At 45.3% G+C, this 18,244-nt stretch overlaps 1 protein-coding gene across 2 annotated transcripts in view; it reads left to right on the top strand.

The window, feature by feature from the left end:
• The first annotated feature begins 3,156 nt into the window (after nucleotides 1-3,156).
• Nucleotides 3,157-18,244, top strand: part of XPO4 (exportin 4) — a 147,576-nt gene continuing 132,488 nt past the window's right edge. For both annotated transcript variants that reach the window (XM_065415784.1, XM_065415791.1), the window contains exon 1: nucleotides 3,157-3,234. In XM_065415784.1, the coding sequence (XP_065271856.1) occupies nucleotides 3,157-3,234 (78 nt within the window). The remainder of the gene's footprint in view (nucleotides 3,235-18,244) is intronic.

An 18,244-nucleotide genomic window follows, 5' to 3' on the forward strand; every position in this document is an offset into this window, starting at 1 on the left:
TGATTTAAACTGGCTAAGGGCAAACAGACAGGACCCCTGGTCCATGGAAGGAAGGGTTGGAAAGACTGGACCTATTGAGGCCCCATAAGACTAGGTATGCATTCGGAGCTGAAGCTGTGATGAATTTGCAACCATGAGGAATGCCCTTCGGTTGGGATTTGGACTGCTCCTGCCAAAGCCCATGTTAGGGAATCCCAGTAAGCTTATTAGCAGGTTCCTTTGTTGATTTTAATGTGTTTTTTTCTGTAATGTTTTCTCCTTAAGAATAAAATAGGCTAGTATAGAAAGAACTGTGTGGTAACATATAACTGTAGCAATTATACCTGTTAACCATCTCTGAAGAGAAAGCAAGCAGGTGTGCTTGGGTAGCCTGTCTGTGATGGAAATAATAGTGAAAGCAGAGAACTGTGCAGCCTGGAAATACCCTGGTCAGAAGGGAGTGAGACGTGGTGACAGCTGGAAGCCTGAGAGTGCCCTTGTTAGACCAATGAGGGGAAATACAGATGCAGTTGCCCTGAACTGTGACAGCAGTGTATTCAGCTGTGGGGGGAAAAGGAACTAAGAGAAGGACTGTCAGAAAGTAGGAAGGCAAATACATGGAAATGAGCCATATGTGGACTATATCTAGATGAGTATCACACCAAAGTTATTTGCTGTGAAGTGTTGGACACTGAAAACCTCACCCCAATCCCTCCAGTTAATTTGAGACCAAACATTCTTACTTGAAAAACAAGCATGTGATTTTTTTTTCTGCACAAGTTTACAGAGCAACATAGCCAGAAAAAAAAGTGCATCCAGTGTCCACAAGCTTTGAAGACATCTTATCTTGTGAGTCTTTACATCACAAAAGGAGGGAAATATCACTATAGGGAAGAGTTTCTTTTTTCTAGCAGCAGAAGCGGCATCATTGGCGTCTGATGTCAAGACAAGCAAACAGTTGGCCATATTAACATTGTTAGACAATACAGAATTAACAAGACTCTCCAACATTGCTGAAAATATGAAAGAACGTGCTCTCTCAAGTTTGGAGTAGTCATTTAATTATAATACAGCTTGACTAAACATTGATTTGCTTTCCAGTGAAAACCTTTCCATCTATGTGAGATATGCATCTGATGGCAAAGTGCATTATTTTCTTTTTTGTCAATCTTTTCCAATCTACACAACTAAAAAATAAATGTTTTCAAATATTGGATGGATACGTGAAGGAAAGTGAGCTTAAATAACAAAATAGTATCAGGATCTTCATGGATGAGGCACGAGCAGTCATTGGGAGGCATAGTGGTCTAGTTGCATGTACTATTCTGCTGCATAGTGGTCTAGTTGCATGCACTGGCCGCTAGCCAGAGACAGGATACTGGGCTAGATGGGGCACTGGCCTGATCCAGTATGGCCATTCTTATGTTCTGCCTTGGTAAAAGGCACCGCCTCAGGTAACCAGCACTGCCCCTGGTGGTGTGCGGAAAGAGTGAGTCTCCAGACTGGGTATGCGGGGGGGGGGGGGGGGGGGGACACGACGACTACGGCCTGTGGGCCATTTTAAGCCGGCCTGCAAGCTGCACCACGTGGCTCGGCCCTGGGTCAGGGGTCGCACCAGCAGCTTGGTCTTGCTCCAGCTGATGTGCTGGGTCAGGGCCGCACCACGCGACTCCCGGAATCTGTGGCATGGCCCCGCTCTGGCTCCTATGCGCTCCAATGGGAGCTCCAGGGGCAGTGCCTGCAGATGGGGCAGCATGCAGAGCTGCCTGGCTGTGCAGGAGCTGGAGAAGGGACATGCCACTACTTGAGGAGCCGCTTGAGGTAAGCGCTGCTCGCAGCCTGCACCCCCTGAGCCTCTGCCCCAGCCCTGATCCCCATCCCGCTCTCCAAACCCCTTGATCCCAGACCCACCCCAGAGCCTGCACTCCCAGCTGGAACCTGCACCCCTACCCCAACCTTGATTCCCCTCCCACCCTCTGAACCCCTTGGTCCCAGCCCAGAGCACCCTCCTGCACCCCAAACCTCTAATCCCCAGCCCCACCCCAGAACATGCACTCCCAGCTGGAACCTGCACCGCTTCCAGCACCCATGATCCCACCCACCCTCTGAACCCCTCAGTCTCAGTCCAGAGCACCCTCCTACACCCCAAACTCGTCATCCCTAGCCCCACCCCAGAGCCCGCACTCCAATTTTGTGAGCATTCATGGCCTGCCATACAATTTCTGTTTCCCGATGTGGCCCTTGGGCCAAAAAGTTTGTCCCACCCCCCGTATAAGGGATGAAGAAAGCTAAGGCCCTGCTGAGGTAACTAGGGAGCTGCTGCCTCACTGTTAGAGGCATGGAAGAGAGCTGAACTCCAAGTTCCCTCTTGCAGAGGTTCTCACCTTTTTCCATTCCAGGGCCACCTTCTCTATGTAGTTGGGACTTCCCCTCCCCCATTTAGAAACACGGGAGGGTGCTCACCCTCCCCCACTTGTTTGTGGGTCTCCTGTCGAGCACTCCTGGCCCGCTGGCCAACAGGAGGAGGAAGCCAAGCTGCTGGCTGGAGTGTGCGTGCGGAAGCTGAGTTTACTATTGGGGGGGGGGAGGAGGAGAGCGGTAGCTGAAAAGCGTGGAAAATCGAGCTCCACACCCCCATTGGGTGTGTCGAGGGAGCCGTAATAACGCCCCCCTCGGGCCGGACCAAGCTAAGGGTGCGCGTGCAGGGAGCCGAGTCTCACCCGCCCCCCCGTTCCAGCAGACTGAGGGGTGCGCGTGCAGGGAGGTCTCCCCCCACCCCGTAAGCGCCCCCCCGGTGTGGCAGGTGTCAGAGGGGAGCTGCAGCCGGCCCCCAGCGAAGTTAAGCAGAAACCGCAGCTGAGCTCCCGAGGCGATGCGACCCCTCTCGCCCTGGGCGGTGCTGCAACAGGCGAACTCAGTATTGGGCCTGCATTAGTCCCGCCCCCCCGTCTGTGGCCGCGTGGCCTGGGCCCGCCCCGGGGGAGAGCGCGGAGGGCTGGCTCTTGCTGCAGTCACGCCCGGTGCTTCCGCCTGTCCCCCCGCTGCTCCGGCCGGTCACGCTGCTGCAGGTCGGCGCCGATACTCTCGGTCCGAGCGCTTCCCCGCCGGGCCGGGGGATTGGCTCTGCGACCGCTTCGTCCCAGAATGCAGCGCATGGCGCGTCATTGAAGAGAGACCATGATGGCGGCGGCCGTGGCTGCAGGGGGGGCTCCTGAGGTGATCGCTCAGCTGGAGAACGCGGCCAAAGTGCTCATGGTGAGGGCGCCCCCCTGGGCCGGGGAGGTGGGGGGCAGGCAGCGCCGGGTCCGCGGACCCATCTTGCCGCCTGCACCGACCCCCTCCCGTCTGCCGTCTTCAGAGCTACCCTAGATGCCCCCCGATGCTTCTGTGCCCCCCAGAGCTGTTTCCGTGCATAGTTCTCCGGGATACCTTCCCCTGCCTCCTTTATATTATCTTGGCTAGTCTGCCGCCGTCCCCTCAATACCTTTTTCCTTTTAGGTAGTTGCCCCCTCTAACGCTCTTAGCTTCCCTAGGCTCCTTTTTCCCTTCTGGCCCCTTCAAAGTACAACCCTCCCCATCCAGGAGCCTGCCACTCTCTAAAGTCTCACTAGAGGTGGGGGGGCCTTACATGCCTTTATCCCCATGTGCTCCAACCCATCTCCAGCAACCAACATTCTCCACTCTACTGGTCCCTTGTTGCCCTTTCCCCCCTGGGAGATCCTTCTTTGTTGGTCCCCTGTACTTGCCCCCCCCCCCCGGCCTCCTGTCACCATCAGTGTTTCCACCACTCCACAGGAAACTAGCAGAGAAATCCCTGCTCCCCCACCTATCTCCTCCTCTCTCACTGCTTGCACAAACTAGTGTGTGTGGGTTACATAAAACATAGCTATAACTGCCTGTTTCAGCTTTCCCTCCTTGCAGTAATGGGAACCGGGAAATCCCAGGGGTGAATTGCAAATATGTCATAAACAACAAGGAGTGTCATATGAGCGGTGTCTGAGTTTTAGTAGTGGGTGAAGTGGTCCCTGAACAGTTTGTAATGTGTTCTGTGGTTATAAAGGCTGCATAAAGGTATTGTGTGTGAGATGTATGGAACTAAGACCTTATGAGTGTGACTTTATCTGCCCTGTGTTGTGAAATACACTCAAGGAGTCAGGGGCTTTGTAATGAACAAACAAAAGTACTCCACTTAAAGTACCGGCAGCACTACAACAAAGCTAGTACTTAGTATTTTGATATTTATATAGTGATGGACTGTATAAAAAATCTCTCAGCATAAAACGTTTTGTGAGCTATTGTCTAAGCAGTGGTGTGTTGTTTTTTTTCCAGAGGTATTTTTGTTACTTCAATTAATGTGGAGTTCGTGAAGGGTAAAAATCCTCAAAGAATTATTAAATATTTATGAAACAAAGCTGGATTAGAACTATGCAGTTATTTAACTGACTTTATTTGTGGTGGTCTGACTTTTTTTCACCATCACTTAACTGAAAATTGCTTTGGTTTTTGGAATTGAATGCTGTATAATATTGAGTATATGCAGGAGAGAATTTCTGTATATGGAGAAATTTAACTATTTTTTCTAAAACAGAAATAAATGCATACAACAATCATTAGGTGTTAGACATTTAAACATCATGTAAAACTGATGAGTGCCTTTTGATTTTTTCTTCTGTATGAAAAGTTGTACATAAATAGTTTTAAACATAAACCTATTTTAATAATGCTTATCTGTGAAGATTTTCCTTCAGTGTTATTTTCTGATTACCATTAAAATTCTAACCTTATTGATAATTTGAATGACTTTGACAATTTGGTGGGAATTCAGTGGAGCTGAACACAATTTAATTAAGAGTCTGGCTGAAATATTTAATATTTATACTAAAGTAGTGCCCAGAGGCTGCATGGTATGAGGTATTGTGCACATACTGAGACTGTCTCTACACCAATTACAGTAGTTAATCTAATCTCTTGTAAATTAAACTAACCTGAATTAAGACCACTTTAATTCTGAATAAGAGAGTCCACACAGGGATTGAATGTGATGAAACAAATCTATTTTAAATTCACACCTTTAGTTAATTTTGGATTAATTTTCCTGAGTGTTCCCTTTAAGTTAAACCCTTAGAACCTAATCCCATAAACTCACATCTTTATGCATGTGAGTAATCCCTTTGAATTACTCATCTGTATAACTGTTTGAAGCATCATGGACTAAAAAAGTTAAACGTGTATTCCCAGACAGAAAACTGCAAATTTAATTAAAATGGCCAAACAAAGCTCTTGTCTTTGGAAATGTATCAAAATAGCTATTCGGGGGGGGGGGGATCGATTTTAGTTGTGCAACTTTGGCTACGTGAATAATGTAGCTGAAGTTGACGTACTTAGATAGGTTTACCGTGGTGTCTTCACCGTGGTGAGTCGACTGCTGCCACTCCCCCGTCGACTCCGCCTGCGCCTCTTGCCGACCTGGAGTACAGGAATTGAGGGGGGAGTGCTCGGGGGTCGATTTATTTCGTTTAGACTAGACGTGATAAATCGACCCCCACTGGATCGATCGCTGCCCGCCGATCCGGTGGTAGTGAAGACATACCCTTAGTGTGGAGTAAGTGTGTCCACTTGGACTTATTTTGGGACACTCTTATTCCAGACTGACTGTCCACATGGGGACGTTGTTTGAGAATAACTCTTCTGGAGTAGTTATTTTGGTAAATTTCCAAGTGTAGACAAGTCCTTAATAGGAAACATTACAAAAAATAAATACCAAGAATTATAGATAAAATATAACAATTAGAAGTATGCAAATAGTAGTAAATTAAGGTAATGTATATTAAGATTTGAATTATGTTACATCTCATACACGTGCTTGTGAAACTCGTGAGTAATATTAGACATTCAGCTACCAATCTTAGACTCCCTTTTTTGAGCATATCTGATTATGGTGGTAGAAGGACTCAGTTGTATAAGGGCAGTTTAATAATAGAAGTGTATTGTTATTATGTTAGATGTTACAGGCAGGACTGGGGCAGGGGAGAGAGATGATTAGGAGGCTTTTTTTTAGGTGAGTACCATTAACTTTTGCAGCTTAAAAACAAGTCTCTAGTTGCATGTTGGTAGAATATACCTTCCAAATGTTTACCTGAATTTACACTCGCAAATGTAGTATCTGATTGTCAGTATCATGTAGTTTCCCTGTGCTAGTGGTAGTGTAAATGTTAGTGTAGACTGGCTGAGGCACTTTCATATGAAGCTTTCATTAAAGTGGTGGTAAAAATACATGAGTCCTGTTTATGGTAGTGCTTACACAGATATAGAAAAATGGGCAATACATTCACTCTTGAATATACAGCTTTAGTACCTCTGCTGCTACTCAGCATTTTCAAGATGTAGTAGAATGAAAACTGATCAGACTTTTATCTGTTTTCACTACTGTTACTGGAAACCTTGTGGGAAAGATTTAAACTGATAAGAATTAGGGCCATTTTATTCTGCTGCAGAAGGCTAGGGTAGGAGACACAGAGGCGCCCAGGCACTAAAGCTATTCATGGGGGATTTGGAGGTTGGAGGGAGGGGTAAATTAGCAGAGACCACCATCACAGCAGCCAGGAGGCTCTCTAGTGCTCCTTTCCCTCTCCAGTAACCAGAGGGTATTTTAGGTGATGGAGGGGAGAATTCAAGTTGTTCAGACAACTCTGAGTTGAAAGATAGGATCCCAAAGCTGGGCCCAGGGACAGCATGATGAAAGGAATCCCAGAAATTGTGGAAGCGCAGTTTGTGTGTCTCCAGGAAATTACTCCTGGTCAGTGAGGTAAATTTTTCAAGTCATTTGCGTATAAAGGGAATGATGAATGAGGGCGGGAGTCTGTGTGAATGGATTGTCCACATCCACAGCTTCACACGCATGGAAGAAACAAGTGGAGAGCCATTGATGGAGGTGGGGTGGGGGGGAGTAGGAAGAAAAAGTATTGAAATGTTTGTGTGAGAAGCTAATGAACAGGAGGTGAAACTGGCATTATTAGTGGAGATAAGCAGGTGGGACCCTGCAATAAGAGATGAATGGGCAAACAAGGAGGAGATGAGTTATGAACAACCTTGTAGGTGAGGGCAAGAAGGTTGAACTTATCTGCCTCGTAACTTGGGGGGTGGGTGGTTGGGTAGGTGGCAATGGAGAGATTTAGAAGAGTGTTGTGATGTGTTCAGTGTGTCAGACAAGGAAGATGGTCTTAGCAGCTGTATTTTATATGGATTAGAAGGGGGCGATATGGATGTCAAAGAGATTCAAGTATTCATAATGGGAGATTTATGTGCTGAAATTAGTATTTTAAATATCTTTTGACTTTATCCTTTAAAAAGTGGAAGTTAAATCCTATTGAGGAAAATAGAAAGGAGCACAAACTTTGGCAAGTGAAGTGTAAAAATATAATTAGGAAGGCCAAAAAAGAATTTAAAGAACCAGCTAGCCAAAGGCTCAAAAAGTAATAGCAAAATTTTTTTTAAGTACATCAGAAGCAGGAAGCCTGCGAAACAACCAGTGGACCCAATGGACAATCGAGATGCTAAAGGAGCACTCAAGGATGATAAGGCCATTGCAAAGAATTCATTTAGTTTCTCTTCATTGGTCTTCACTGTTGAGGATGTGAGGGAGATTCCCAAACCTGAGCCATTCTTTTTAGGTGACAAATCTGAGGAACTGTCCCAGATGGAGATGTCATTAGAGGAGGTTTTGGAACAAATTGATAAACTAAACAGTAATAAGTCACCAGAACCAGATGGCATTCACCCATGAGTTCTGAAAGAACTCAAATGTGAAATTGCAGAACTACTAACTGTGGTATGTAATATCATTTAAACCAGCTTCTGTACCAGATGACTGGAGGATAGCTAATGTGACACTAATTTTTAAAAAAGGCTCCAGAGGCGATCCTGGCAATTACAGCCCGGGAAGCCTGATTTCAGTACCAGGCAAACTGGTTGAAACTATAGTAAAGAACAGAATTATTAGACACATAGATGACCATGATTTACTAGAATTCTTTGAGGGGGTCAACGAGCACGTGGACAAGGGTGATCCAGTTGATATAGTGTAGTTAGATTTTCAAAAAGCTTTTGACAAGGTCCCTCACCAAAGGCTCTTAAGCAAAGTAAGCTTTGGATAAGAGGGAAGGTCCTCTAATGGATTGGTAACTGGTTAAAAGTTAGGAAACAAAGGGTAGGAATAAATGGTCAGTTTTGAGAATGGAGAGAGGTAAATAGTGGTATCCCCCAAGGGTCTATACTGGGATCAGTACTGTTCAACATATTCATAAATGATCTGGAAAAAGGAATAAACAGTGAGGTGGCAAAATTTGCAGATGATACAAAACTACTCAAGATAGCGAAGTCCAAAGCAGACTGTGGAGAGTAACAAAGGGATCTCACTAAACTGGGTGAGTGGGCAACAAAATGGCAGATGAAATTCAATGTTGATAAATGCAAAGTAATGCACATTAGAAAACATAATCCCAACTATACATATAAAATGATGGGGGCTAACTTAGCTGTTACCTCTCAAGAAAGAGATCTTGGAGTCATTGTGGATAGTTATCTGAAAACATCCACTCCATGTGCAGTGGCAGTCAAAAAAGCTAATCATTAAGAAAACGGATAGACAATAAGACAGAAAATATCATATTGCCTCTATATAAATCCATGGTACGCCCACATCTTGAATACTGCGTGAAGATGTGGTCACCCCATCTCAAAAAAGATATATTGGAATTGGAAAAAATTCAGAAAAGGGCAATAAAAATGATCAAGGGTATGGAACAGCTTCCATGTGAGGAGAGATTAATCAGACTAGAACTTTTCAGCTTGGAAAAGACGACGACTAAGGAGGGGATGTGATAGATGTCTATAAAATCATGACTGGTGTGGAGAAAATAAATAAGGAAGTGTTATTAACTCCTTCTCATAACACAAGAATTAGGGGTCACCAAATTAAATTAGTAGGCAGCAGGTTTAAAACAAATAAAAGGAAGTATTTCTTCACACAACTCAGTCAACCTGTGGAACTCCTTGCCAGAGAATGTTGTGAAGGCCAAGACTATAACAGGGTTCAAAAAAGAACTAGATAAATTCATGGAGGATTGGTCCATCAATGGCTGTTATCCAGGATGGGCAGGGATGGTGTCCCTAGCCTCCGTTTGCCAGAAACTGAGAATGGGCGACGGGGTGGATCACTTGATGATTACCTGTTCTGTTCATTCCCTCTGGGGCACCTGGCATTGGCCACAGTCGGAAGATAGGATACTGAGCTAAATGGACCTTTGATCTGACCCAGTATGGCTGTTCTTATGTTCATATTTAAATTCTGTGTTTCTTGCAGGGCAGAGTTTAGACATTCTGATAAGTTTGTTAATTTTTATACTTGTAGATCTTTCTTGAGAGAATGTATAAACTGTAAAGAAATTCAAATAGTTTAGTAGATTACCATAATCTCTCTACTTTTTAAATGTTTTTTTAAAAATTAGCATTCTTGATATTTATTGTTACTTTAAGTTAATGAAGTGTTTTTTCGGTGGGGATTTCCTTTTTTTCTTTGGTTTGTTTTAAATTAACATAAGGTATATTAAGAGTATTAATTAGGCATCTGCACTACTTAAAAACTCCCCATGAACTCCTGCAAACACTGCAGCCCATAAAAAATTGATGAGATCCCAGTCTTTTCTCTTGCTAAGTTCCTCTTTCTGTCCCTACATATTAAAATAAATCTGGCTGCTCTTATATCAATAAACTCTATTCTGGTGGTGCTTTTAAACCATGGGTGGGCAAACTATGGCCCGCGGGCCGGATCTGTCCCCTCAGGGCTTTGGATCCGGCCCACGGGATTGCCCCCCGTGGCACTGCTGGCCTGGCGCTGCTTTCAGAAGCAGTCCCCGGGCTGGGGGGCAGAGGGCTCCGTGTGCGTTGCCCTTGCCTCCAGGCACTGCTCCCCCCCCCCCCCGCAGCTCCCATTGGCTGGGAATGGGGAACCGCGGCCAATGGGAGCTTCGGGGGAGGTACCTGGAGGTGCGGCAAGGGCAGCGCACGCAGAGCCCTCTGCCCCCTCATCCCCCAGGGGCCGCAGCGCTTCCTGGAGCGTCACGGGGCTGGGGACAGGGCAGGCAGGCAGGGAGTCTGCCCTGGCCCTGATGCGCGCCACTGCCATCCCGTAGCCACTTTAGGTAAGCGGCGCCGGGCCGGAGCTTGAACCCCTCCTGCACCCTGCCCCCCAACTCCCTGCCCTGAGCCCCCTGCCACACCCCGCACCACTCCTGCACCCCAACTCCCTGCCCTGAGCCCCCTCATAGATCCCGCACCCCTCCTGCACCCAACCTCCTGCCCTGAGCTCCCTGCTGCACACCTGTGCACCCCAACCCCCTGCCCGGAGCCCCCTCCCGCAGTCCGCATCCCTCCTGCACCCCAACCCCCTGCCCGGAGCCCCCTCATACACTCCGCACCCCTCCTCTGCCCCAATCCCTTGCCCTGAGCCCCTTCCTGCACTCTGCACCCCCTCCCACACTCCCTCCCGCACCCCAACCCCCTGCCCCGGCCCTGCATGCAATTTCCCCACCCAGATGTGGCCCTCGGCCCAAAAAGTTTGCCCACCCCTGTTTTAAACAGTGTCTTTGTTCAAGGGATATAGCATGGAAGCTCATCAGTCTTTGGTATAAGTTGCAGTATCAGTACTCAGACATGACTACAGCTTGAAAAGTCAGAAGGCTGAAGAGAATTTAGGATCAGTGTTCACTTTTGTGTCCATCAGTGCTCATACTTTTGTTTCCATTGTGTGCATAAGCTATGTTCTGAAATATTTTCATCATATAAAGTATGTACAATTTTTATTATTTATATTGTGGTAGTACCCAAAGACCCCATTGTGCTAGGTGCTGCATGAATACGTAGGAAGACATTCCCTGCTCCAAAGAGTTCAAAAGCTAAAATTCTATGATGCTTTTTAGGGTATAGTTTAAAGGTATGTAACAACTTATACGATTATACATAACTAGCATACACCAAAAGCTTGATTAACTGAATTAACCCTGATCCTCCTTCCCTTCCAGATGGTACAGGCCTCCCCATGTAAATGTATATGTTGTTTTCTGGATCTACACTCTTCCCCTCCCAGCCCATGTGCTTGAGTGCTGACCATTAATTGACATTGATCAAGCACTAACTTCATTAATTGTCTATGAGGATCTGAGAAGCAATACATATTCTGGGTCACCTGGGATGGAATATAAACCTGATTCTTGTGGGGGAGAGGTGTGTGGGAGAATGGGGACTGCTTGTAAGTGGCAGTTGATAACAGTGGAAGAGCAGCTTTGCTATAGTTAAGGTTCAGATTCACTGTTCAGTGAGTAGATGACTTTTCTAAATGGTCTAAAATCCAGATGCTGACTCAGGTTGTCTTGAAAATTGTTATGCCGTGTGGTGGTGGTGGTGGGGTCCTGGGTAGGATAAGTGAACCAAATTTGGGATTATTTGAGCAAGGTGTTCTCCAAATAAAGCCCTTCTAAAAATCCTATCAGATTCCTTTGGTAGTTATGATGCTTTTTTGCACACACATGGGGCTCAAACTATTCCTCTAATCCTCCTGAAATTTATATTACCTGCTCAGGATTTATCTCAGCTACGGCGCGGCACCCACTATCCCTCTGGAGAAGCAATATTTCAAAAATTATTGAGGGTAAAGTTGGGAACTCCAGCATGGATTGACTCAAACTGATGCACCAAAGAGAATGAAATAATTATGTGCAGTAAAAGTAGGACTCTGTTGCAGGCCAGGTGGTTTGCAGGCAGCCTGACATTAAAGTAAACAGGTGGCTCAAAGTGACATGCTATAGTCGTTGAACTTGAGCAGCATACATGCACTGTGAGTTTAAGTTCTACCTTTGGCAGATTCTTGGGAATGTGTTGTGCACATTACTTGCTTTTTACTTGGATTCTCTAGCATCTCCTTTTGAAAGTTTTGCCCTGAGACAAAGATGTTTAAAACTGTTCTAAAATCCACATACATACTCCAGTTTTATGTAGAGGTATTGTAAAGAAAAAAATAGCATTAATTAAATAGAGGGAAGATGGAAAAACTCTTGTGAGCTGTTAGGATAATGAAATCATGACTCCTGATCCTCAACCTTTCCCTGAACAACGGTACTCTGTGATCGAAGGAAAGCAAGTTACTGAGTCATTTTGTCTAGTGGTTCCTGATACGTTCCCTGCTTAGCGAGAACTGTTCAAAACGTTTTCAGGTTCTTACTACTTACAATATTTCTAGGGGAAATCTACGACTCTGTCCTTCAAGAAATTTATAGCATGGACTGCCATTGCGATCAGTTATTGGGTGGTACAGTTTAGAAATATTTCAAAAGCTATCGTGTTACAAAAGCTTTAGTACCTCTTCTTAGAGACAATAAGCATCTGTGTGTGCTATTGCTTCATCAGAAGCTGTTTGGAGTGACACACACTGAGCAATTTACTCGGTGGTTTAAGGGAACAATTGCTGTCCCTAGAACCCAAGCACAATGAGTTCAACTCTTTTGCTCAGGTCAGAGGCACTGACTTCCTGAGTTCCTGGGGCGTGCTCGACCCCCGCTCTGCCCCAGGCCTCGACCCCACTCCACTCCTTCCCCCAAGAACCAACCCTGCCTCTTCCTGCCCGGCCCCGTTCCGCCCCCTCCCCTGCCCTCACTCTGCCTCTGCCCTGCCTCTTCCTGTTCCTTTCTGCCCTCACTCCTTTCCCTCCCATCCAGCACCTCCTGCACACAGCTGAACAGCTGATCACCGGCGGCTGGGAAGTGCTGGGAGGAGGGGGAGGAGCTGATCAGTGGGGCTGCTGGTAGGTGTTAAGCACCCACTATTTTTTTTCCGTGGGTGCTCCAGCCCCGGAGCACCCACTGAGTCAGCACCTATGGCTCAGGTGATTTGTTTGCTGTGCATATTAGTGTTCTCAGCCTGCCTTTCTGCTTGGTGTCTAAGACCACAGTCAAGCTCCTTTTGGAAGCTGTAGAACTTCATCTTTCTACAAATTCACCCTCAGTGCAATCTACATGAGTCCCTCCTTGGGACAGCTTGTTGGGCTGTACTGTGTCCGGGAGACAAAGCCAGCTGATGCCTCCCTTCCATGGGTTGCAGGGCTGGGGAGGGAGCATCGAGCTGATCTGGACAGACACAGACTAGAGACGAGGAGATAATGCAGGGGCAGGGAAGGAACCAACCTGCAGTCACTATCTTTTGTGCCTGGGGTAATCATTGCCAAGGAGCCAGAAGCAGTGGATGGGGAGAACTGGGCTGTAGTACGTAGGGATGCTGAGAGAATTTCTTTGTATTATATATTTTTAAATAATTTAACACCCTGTAAACTTAACACAGAGTTAAGATTGCTCAGTGCTGCCTATGCCCTTCCAGAATGTGAAGAATGACTAAACCTATGCCTCTGAAACCCAGAAATTACAAAGTTAAGGTACACGCTAACCAGGCAATGCAACCTTAACTCTGCCCCCCAGAGATGGCAATAGCCACTTGAAATGGTTCAGTAAGGGTGGTGCAAAGGTTGAACTACCTAAGGAAGTGGTGGACTCTCTGTTCCTTGAAGTCTTCAAATCAAGACTGGATGCCTTTCTGAAAGATATGCTTTTGTCAAACACATGTTATTAGGCTCAGAAAAGAAGTAACGATTAAATTATTTGGCCTGTGTTGTGCAAGAAGTCAGATGAGATAATCTAATGATACCTTCTGAGGTCTTAAAAATCTATTAATCTATAATAAGTGGACTTAAGTAAGGACTAAAAATATGTCACTGTTTTGAGTTCTACAGGATTGAATTCCAGTATTTGTCAGCATGCACTCCAGCATGCTCACAGTGTTAGGTGCAGCTGTATTGATTAGTCGAGGGGTTAGCTGGAGCGGGTTGGCAGAATTATCCCTGTAATATGACAGCAGGTGCACTTGTACCTTGAGAGATCAAGTAAGAGCTCTCCCGTCGGCCTAAAAAACCCCAACTCTGCAAGCAGCATAAGCTACATTGTAAGGAGAAACTCTCCCGCCAACATAGCGCTGTGCACACGAGCGCTTATGTCAGTGTAACTTACGTTGCTCGGAGGGGTGTGTGGAATATTCATACCCCCCACCCCCAAGTGACATAAGTTTTGCTGACATAGGCTGTAGTGTAGACATAACCTTAGCCAAATCCCAGAGACTACTCCATTCTCATTCTCGATATCTCGATGGCTTTTCATGCTAGTGATGGTTCTTTGTCTTTAAAATCTGTCGTCTGTTGGCTTTTATGGCACTGTTTACTCATTACTTTTTCCTTACCTCTTCAGTTACTTCTTCACTGTCTTATTTGGTGGGTCTTCCATTTTCCCTCTCTTTCAGTAGACATCCCCCAAAACTCTGCCCTTGGGGCCCCCTACACTTCTTTCATCCACAAGCAGGGATTAAAATGCCATCTTTAAGCTGATTTTACTCTTTCTGCTCTTAAGGCCATTTTGTTCTGTCCTATCTGTCAGATCTATTAATTACTGAATCAATGACTCCCACCTTTTGCTCTGCCAATGTCAGCCTTGATTGCCCCTTCTTTGCTTCTCCTTCAAGCTCTGTCACGTTCCCTTTTGGTAGCTTCCTATATTACAAAATAGTTTTGCATCATTGTCAAGGAAATGTACCAGCCAAGTACAAAATCTACTGGTTCAGCTTTTACTGTAATGACTGATAATAAACAACTAAAGATACATTGCTCACTATGTCTACAAACAAACAAATTCTTCCCAAGGGGGAGAGGCTTAATTCTAAAGCCTTTATTTTGCTAGGCTGTTTTAAATGGGATTAATAACAGGTGTTTGGTAACTTGACTACAATGAATTGTACACCAGGGGAGAATGTGTTGAAATGAGAGGAGACAATAGTTGCTATTTTGGAGCTATCCTAATGCTCAAATTACAACCATTTTCTCTGGATACCAAAAAAAAAAAAAAGGAAGAAGTCTGGTGAAGAAGTTTAATATTAAACTGTGGCCAAGATTTTTTTTTTTTTTAAAGTGGGTGCCTAAATCCTAATTTCAGTACCTAAATAAGTGTTCCGATTTTCTACAATGCTGAACACCTCGAAACTTGCATCGGGGGAGCTGTTGAGCGTTCAAAACTTCTGAGTCAAAAAAAGCTTTTTAAAAAGTGAACTTCAGGTGATTTTTTCAAACTTTAAAACTCCTTTTCTGGCTTTTATCAAACTTCCTTAAATTCTATTGTGAGATGAAATGATGCCTGTGAAATTTCAGAAAGATTGGTGAGGGAAGGGTTGAAAAGTGGGATTATAATGGGAAGTTAGCTTCAGCCTTAACTGTGGAGCACCTATTGTTGCTCCATAATTTGGTAAACAAAAATACTTTCAGCTTGAGACACTGTATATCAAGCTTCCCTCTGGAGAGCATATTTAAAATTTTAGATTAAATATGCTGGCAGTTGTGGTCTAGATTGAAATTCACGCTGAAGTGAAAGGCTCAGGTCTCTGCACCATCTGCACACTATGCGTGTGTCTGCACTGGCCCTACAAAGGTTGGTTTAGAGGATGTCAGGGGAGAGGTGTGTTGAATCCACAATGACATGAATCTAGTGGCCCTCAGTATTGAAATTAATGTTGCAGTAATACCCAGACCTAGATACTGCACAAACAGACATGTTTCTACCCTGTAGAGCTTAAAATTTAAGAAGATAAGTGACATACAGAGTGGTTTGGAGATGGATATAATTGTATACATACAACTTTTGCATTTAAAACTTTGCTTTTTATAGATCAACTGTCTCCTGCCCCTCAACCCTGACCATCATGAATTGGTTTTGCAAATGGTTCTGCAGAACTGTGGCTGCTATTCCAACCCTTAGACTCCTATACCCCCATGCCTTGCCTTCAGGCTAAGGTGATGGATTTTCTCCCTGCAACCTCCCACTCACTTCACCTGCAAAAAGCTTGCTTTCTAAGACAGACTTCATGGGATGAAAATGTCACCTTTGCAGAATTTAGTGCAGCAATTATAGCACTGCTATAATTTTGGGCATCATTTAAGTCGTAGACTAGAAAGAGAAGAATGCACATTACAAGCTCATTACCTACCTTTTTGTTCATGTAAGTGAAGCAAAAGTAGAGAGTGTGTCCTGCAGTAGGAGAGAGAGAGAGAGCTGACAGTGTTGTACATGCTGTAAGTCTAGTAAATAGATAAGGCAGAGATTGAGAGTCTGTTCTGCCTAAACTTAGTTTTTGTGTTAAGCTATGTTTGTACATTATGGTAATTGCAAAACTGCTACCTTAAATATATATCTGTCCTAACTTTGTGTGATGATAACTTTTTATTTTAGACAGAAAAGCACCATTAAAAATAACTTCCATAACCTCTCAACAATTTACAGCAGGGGTGCCCAAACTAGCTTATGGGGCTGCTTGTGGTCCTTGCGGGTGAATGAAGTACCTAGACAGAAATTGGAAGTCTCCCGCTGATTCATCTGGGATGGATTACATTACTAGTACACAGGAGTAACTAATTTGGAGGTCAGGAAAATCTTTCCACAAATAACCTCAAGTCTTAACCTATCAACATCTATCTTCTACCTATCCACAAACTGACCACTACAGAGTGCGTGTACACTAAGATTTCCACCCCCATGATTAGTCTAGTACCAATGCAGCTCTACTGATGGTAGCTTCCAGTGAATCAGCAATACAGACAGGATGAGAGGGGGCACAGGTGTTATTTAACTTTGTGTCTTCTAACCCCTGTGCCCTAACTATACTAGTGCTTTCACTGGTGGAGTTGTACAGGTGCTGGTAAAGCATATACAGAAAGAGAATGAGGGCTTTACCCCACCTCACCCTCTCCCAGATCCCGCGCCGTGAGGACCCGAGGTAAGTCGAAATAAGATACGTTGACTTCAGCTACGCTATTCCGGTAGCTGAAGTTGCGTATCTTACATCAACACCCCCCCCCCCCCCCCCCCAGTGTAGACCAACCCTTAGAAGGAATTGAATCTTGGTGCTGTTTATCTCAAACCTGGAACCATTTTGGCGTCCATTTTGTTAGAGGAACGCTTAGAACAGTGGTTCTCAAACTGGGGCCGCCGCTTGTGTAGGTAAAGCGCCTGGCGGGCCGGGCCGGTTTGTTTACCTGCTGGGTCCGCAGGTTCGGCAGGTCGCGGCTCCCACTGGCTGCGGTTCGCCGCTCCAGGCCAATGGGGGCTGCGGGAAGCGACAGCCAGCAAATCCCTTGTCCTGTGCCGCTTCCTGCAGCCCCCATTGGCCTGGAGCGGCGAACCGCGGCCAGTGGGAGCCACGATCGGCCAAACCTGTGGACCTGGCAGGTAAACAAACTGGCCCGGCTCGCCAGGGCTTTCCCTACACAAGTGGTGGCCCCAGTTTGAGAACCACTGGCTTAGCAGGATAAGAATGTTGCCTCACACTCTAAAAGTTGCAATACAGAAGCTCTGCCTGTTCTGGGTCTTGCAATTATTATTATTGCTTATTTGTATTGCTGTAGGGCAGAGGTCGGCAACCTTTCAGAAGTGGTGTGCCGAGTCTTCATTTATTCACTCTAATTTAAGGTTTCACATGCCAGTAATACATTTTAACGTTTTTAGAAGGTCTCTTTCTATAAGTCTATAATATATAACTAACCTATTGTTGTATGTAAAGTAAATAAGGTTTTTAAAATGTTTAAGAAGCTTCATTTAAAATTAAATTAAAATGCAGAGCCCCCCCGGACCAGTGGCCAGGACCCGGGCAGTGTGAGTGCCACTGAAAATCAGCTTGTGTGCCGCCTTTGGCACGCATGCCATAGGTTGCCTACCCCTGGTATAGAGGCTCCAGTTGGGGATCTTGGCTGGATTGTGCTAGACACTGAATGTGCACATAATGAAGAGGCTGTGCCTGCCCAAAAGAGTGTACAATTGGTGATTCTCAAACTGTGATCCATGAGCCACTGGTGACTTGCGGAGAACTTGCCCTGGAGAGGTTGCTGGTCACACGGTGTCATCTTGTTTCCAGTTGTTGAATCACATTAAGACAGCTAAAAGATGTTAAATATGTTTTCTAATATTGGTTTAACATGTAAGTAGTTGCAGGTCATGAATAGGAAGGAAGATGGTCCCTGAGATTGCTTTTATTTGTGATGTACAGTACAAAAATTGAAAACCCCTGCAGTAATGAATTTCACAGCTTACTGAAAATGCCCTACCTTGGGTGTGTTTGAATTTGGGTTCAGTCAGCT

This window comes from Emys orbicularis, chromosome 1, assembly GCF_028017835.1.
Source record: "Emys orbicularis isolate rEmyOrb1 chromosome 1, rEmyOrb1.hap1, whole genome shotgun sequence".
NCBI classification, from domain to species: domain Eukaryota; kingdom Metazoa; phylum Chordata; order Testudines; family Emydidae; genus Emys; species Emys orbicularis.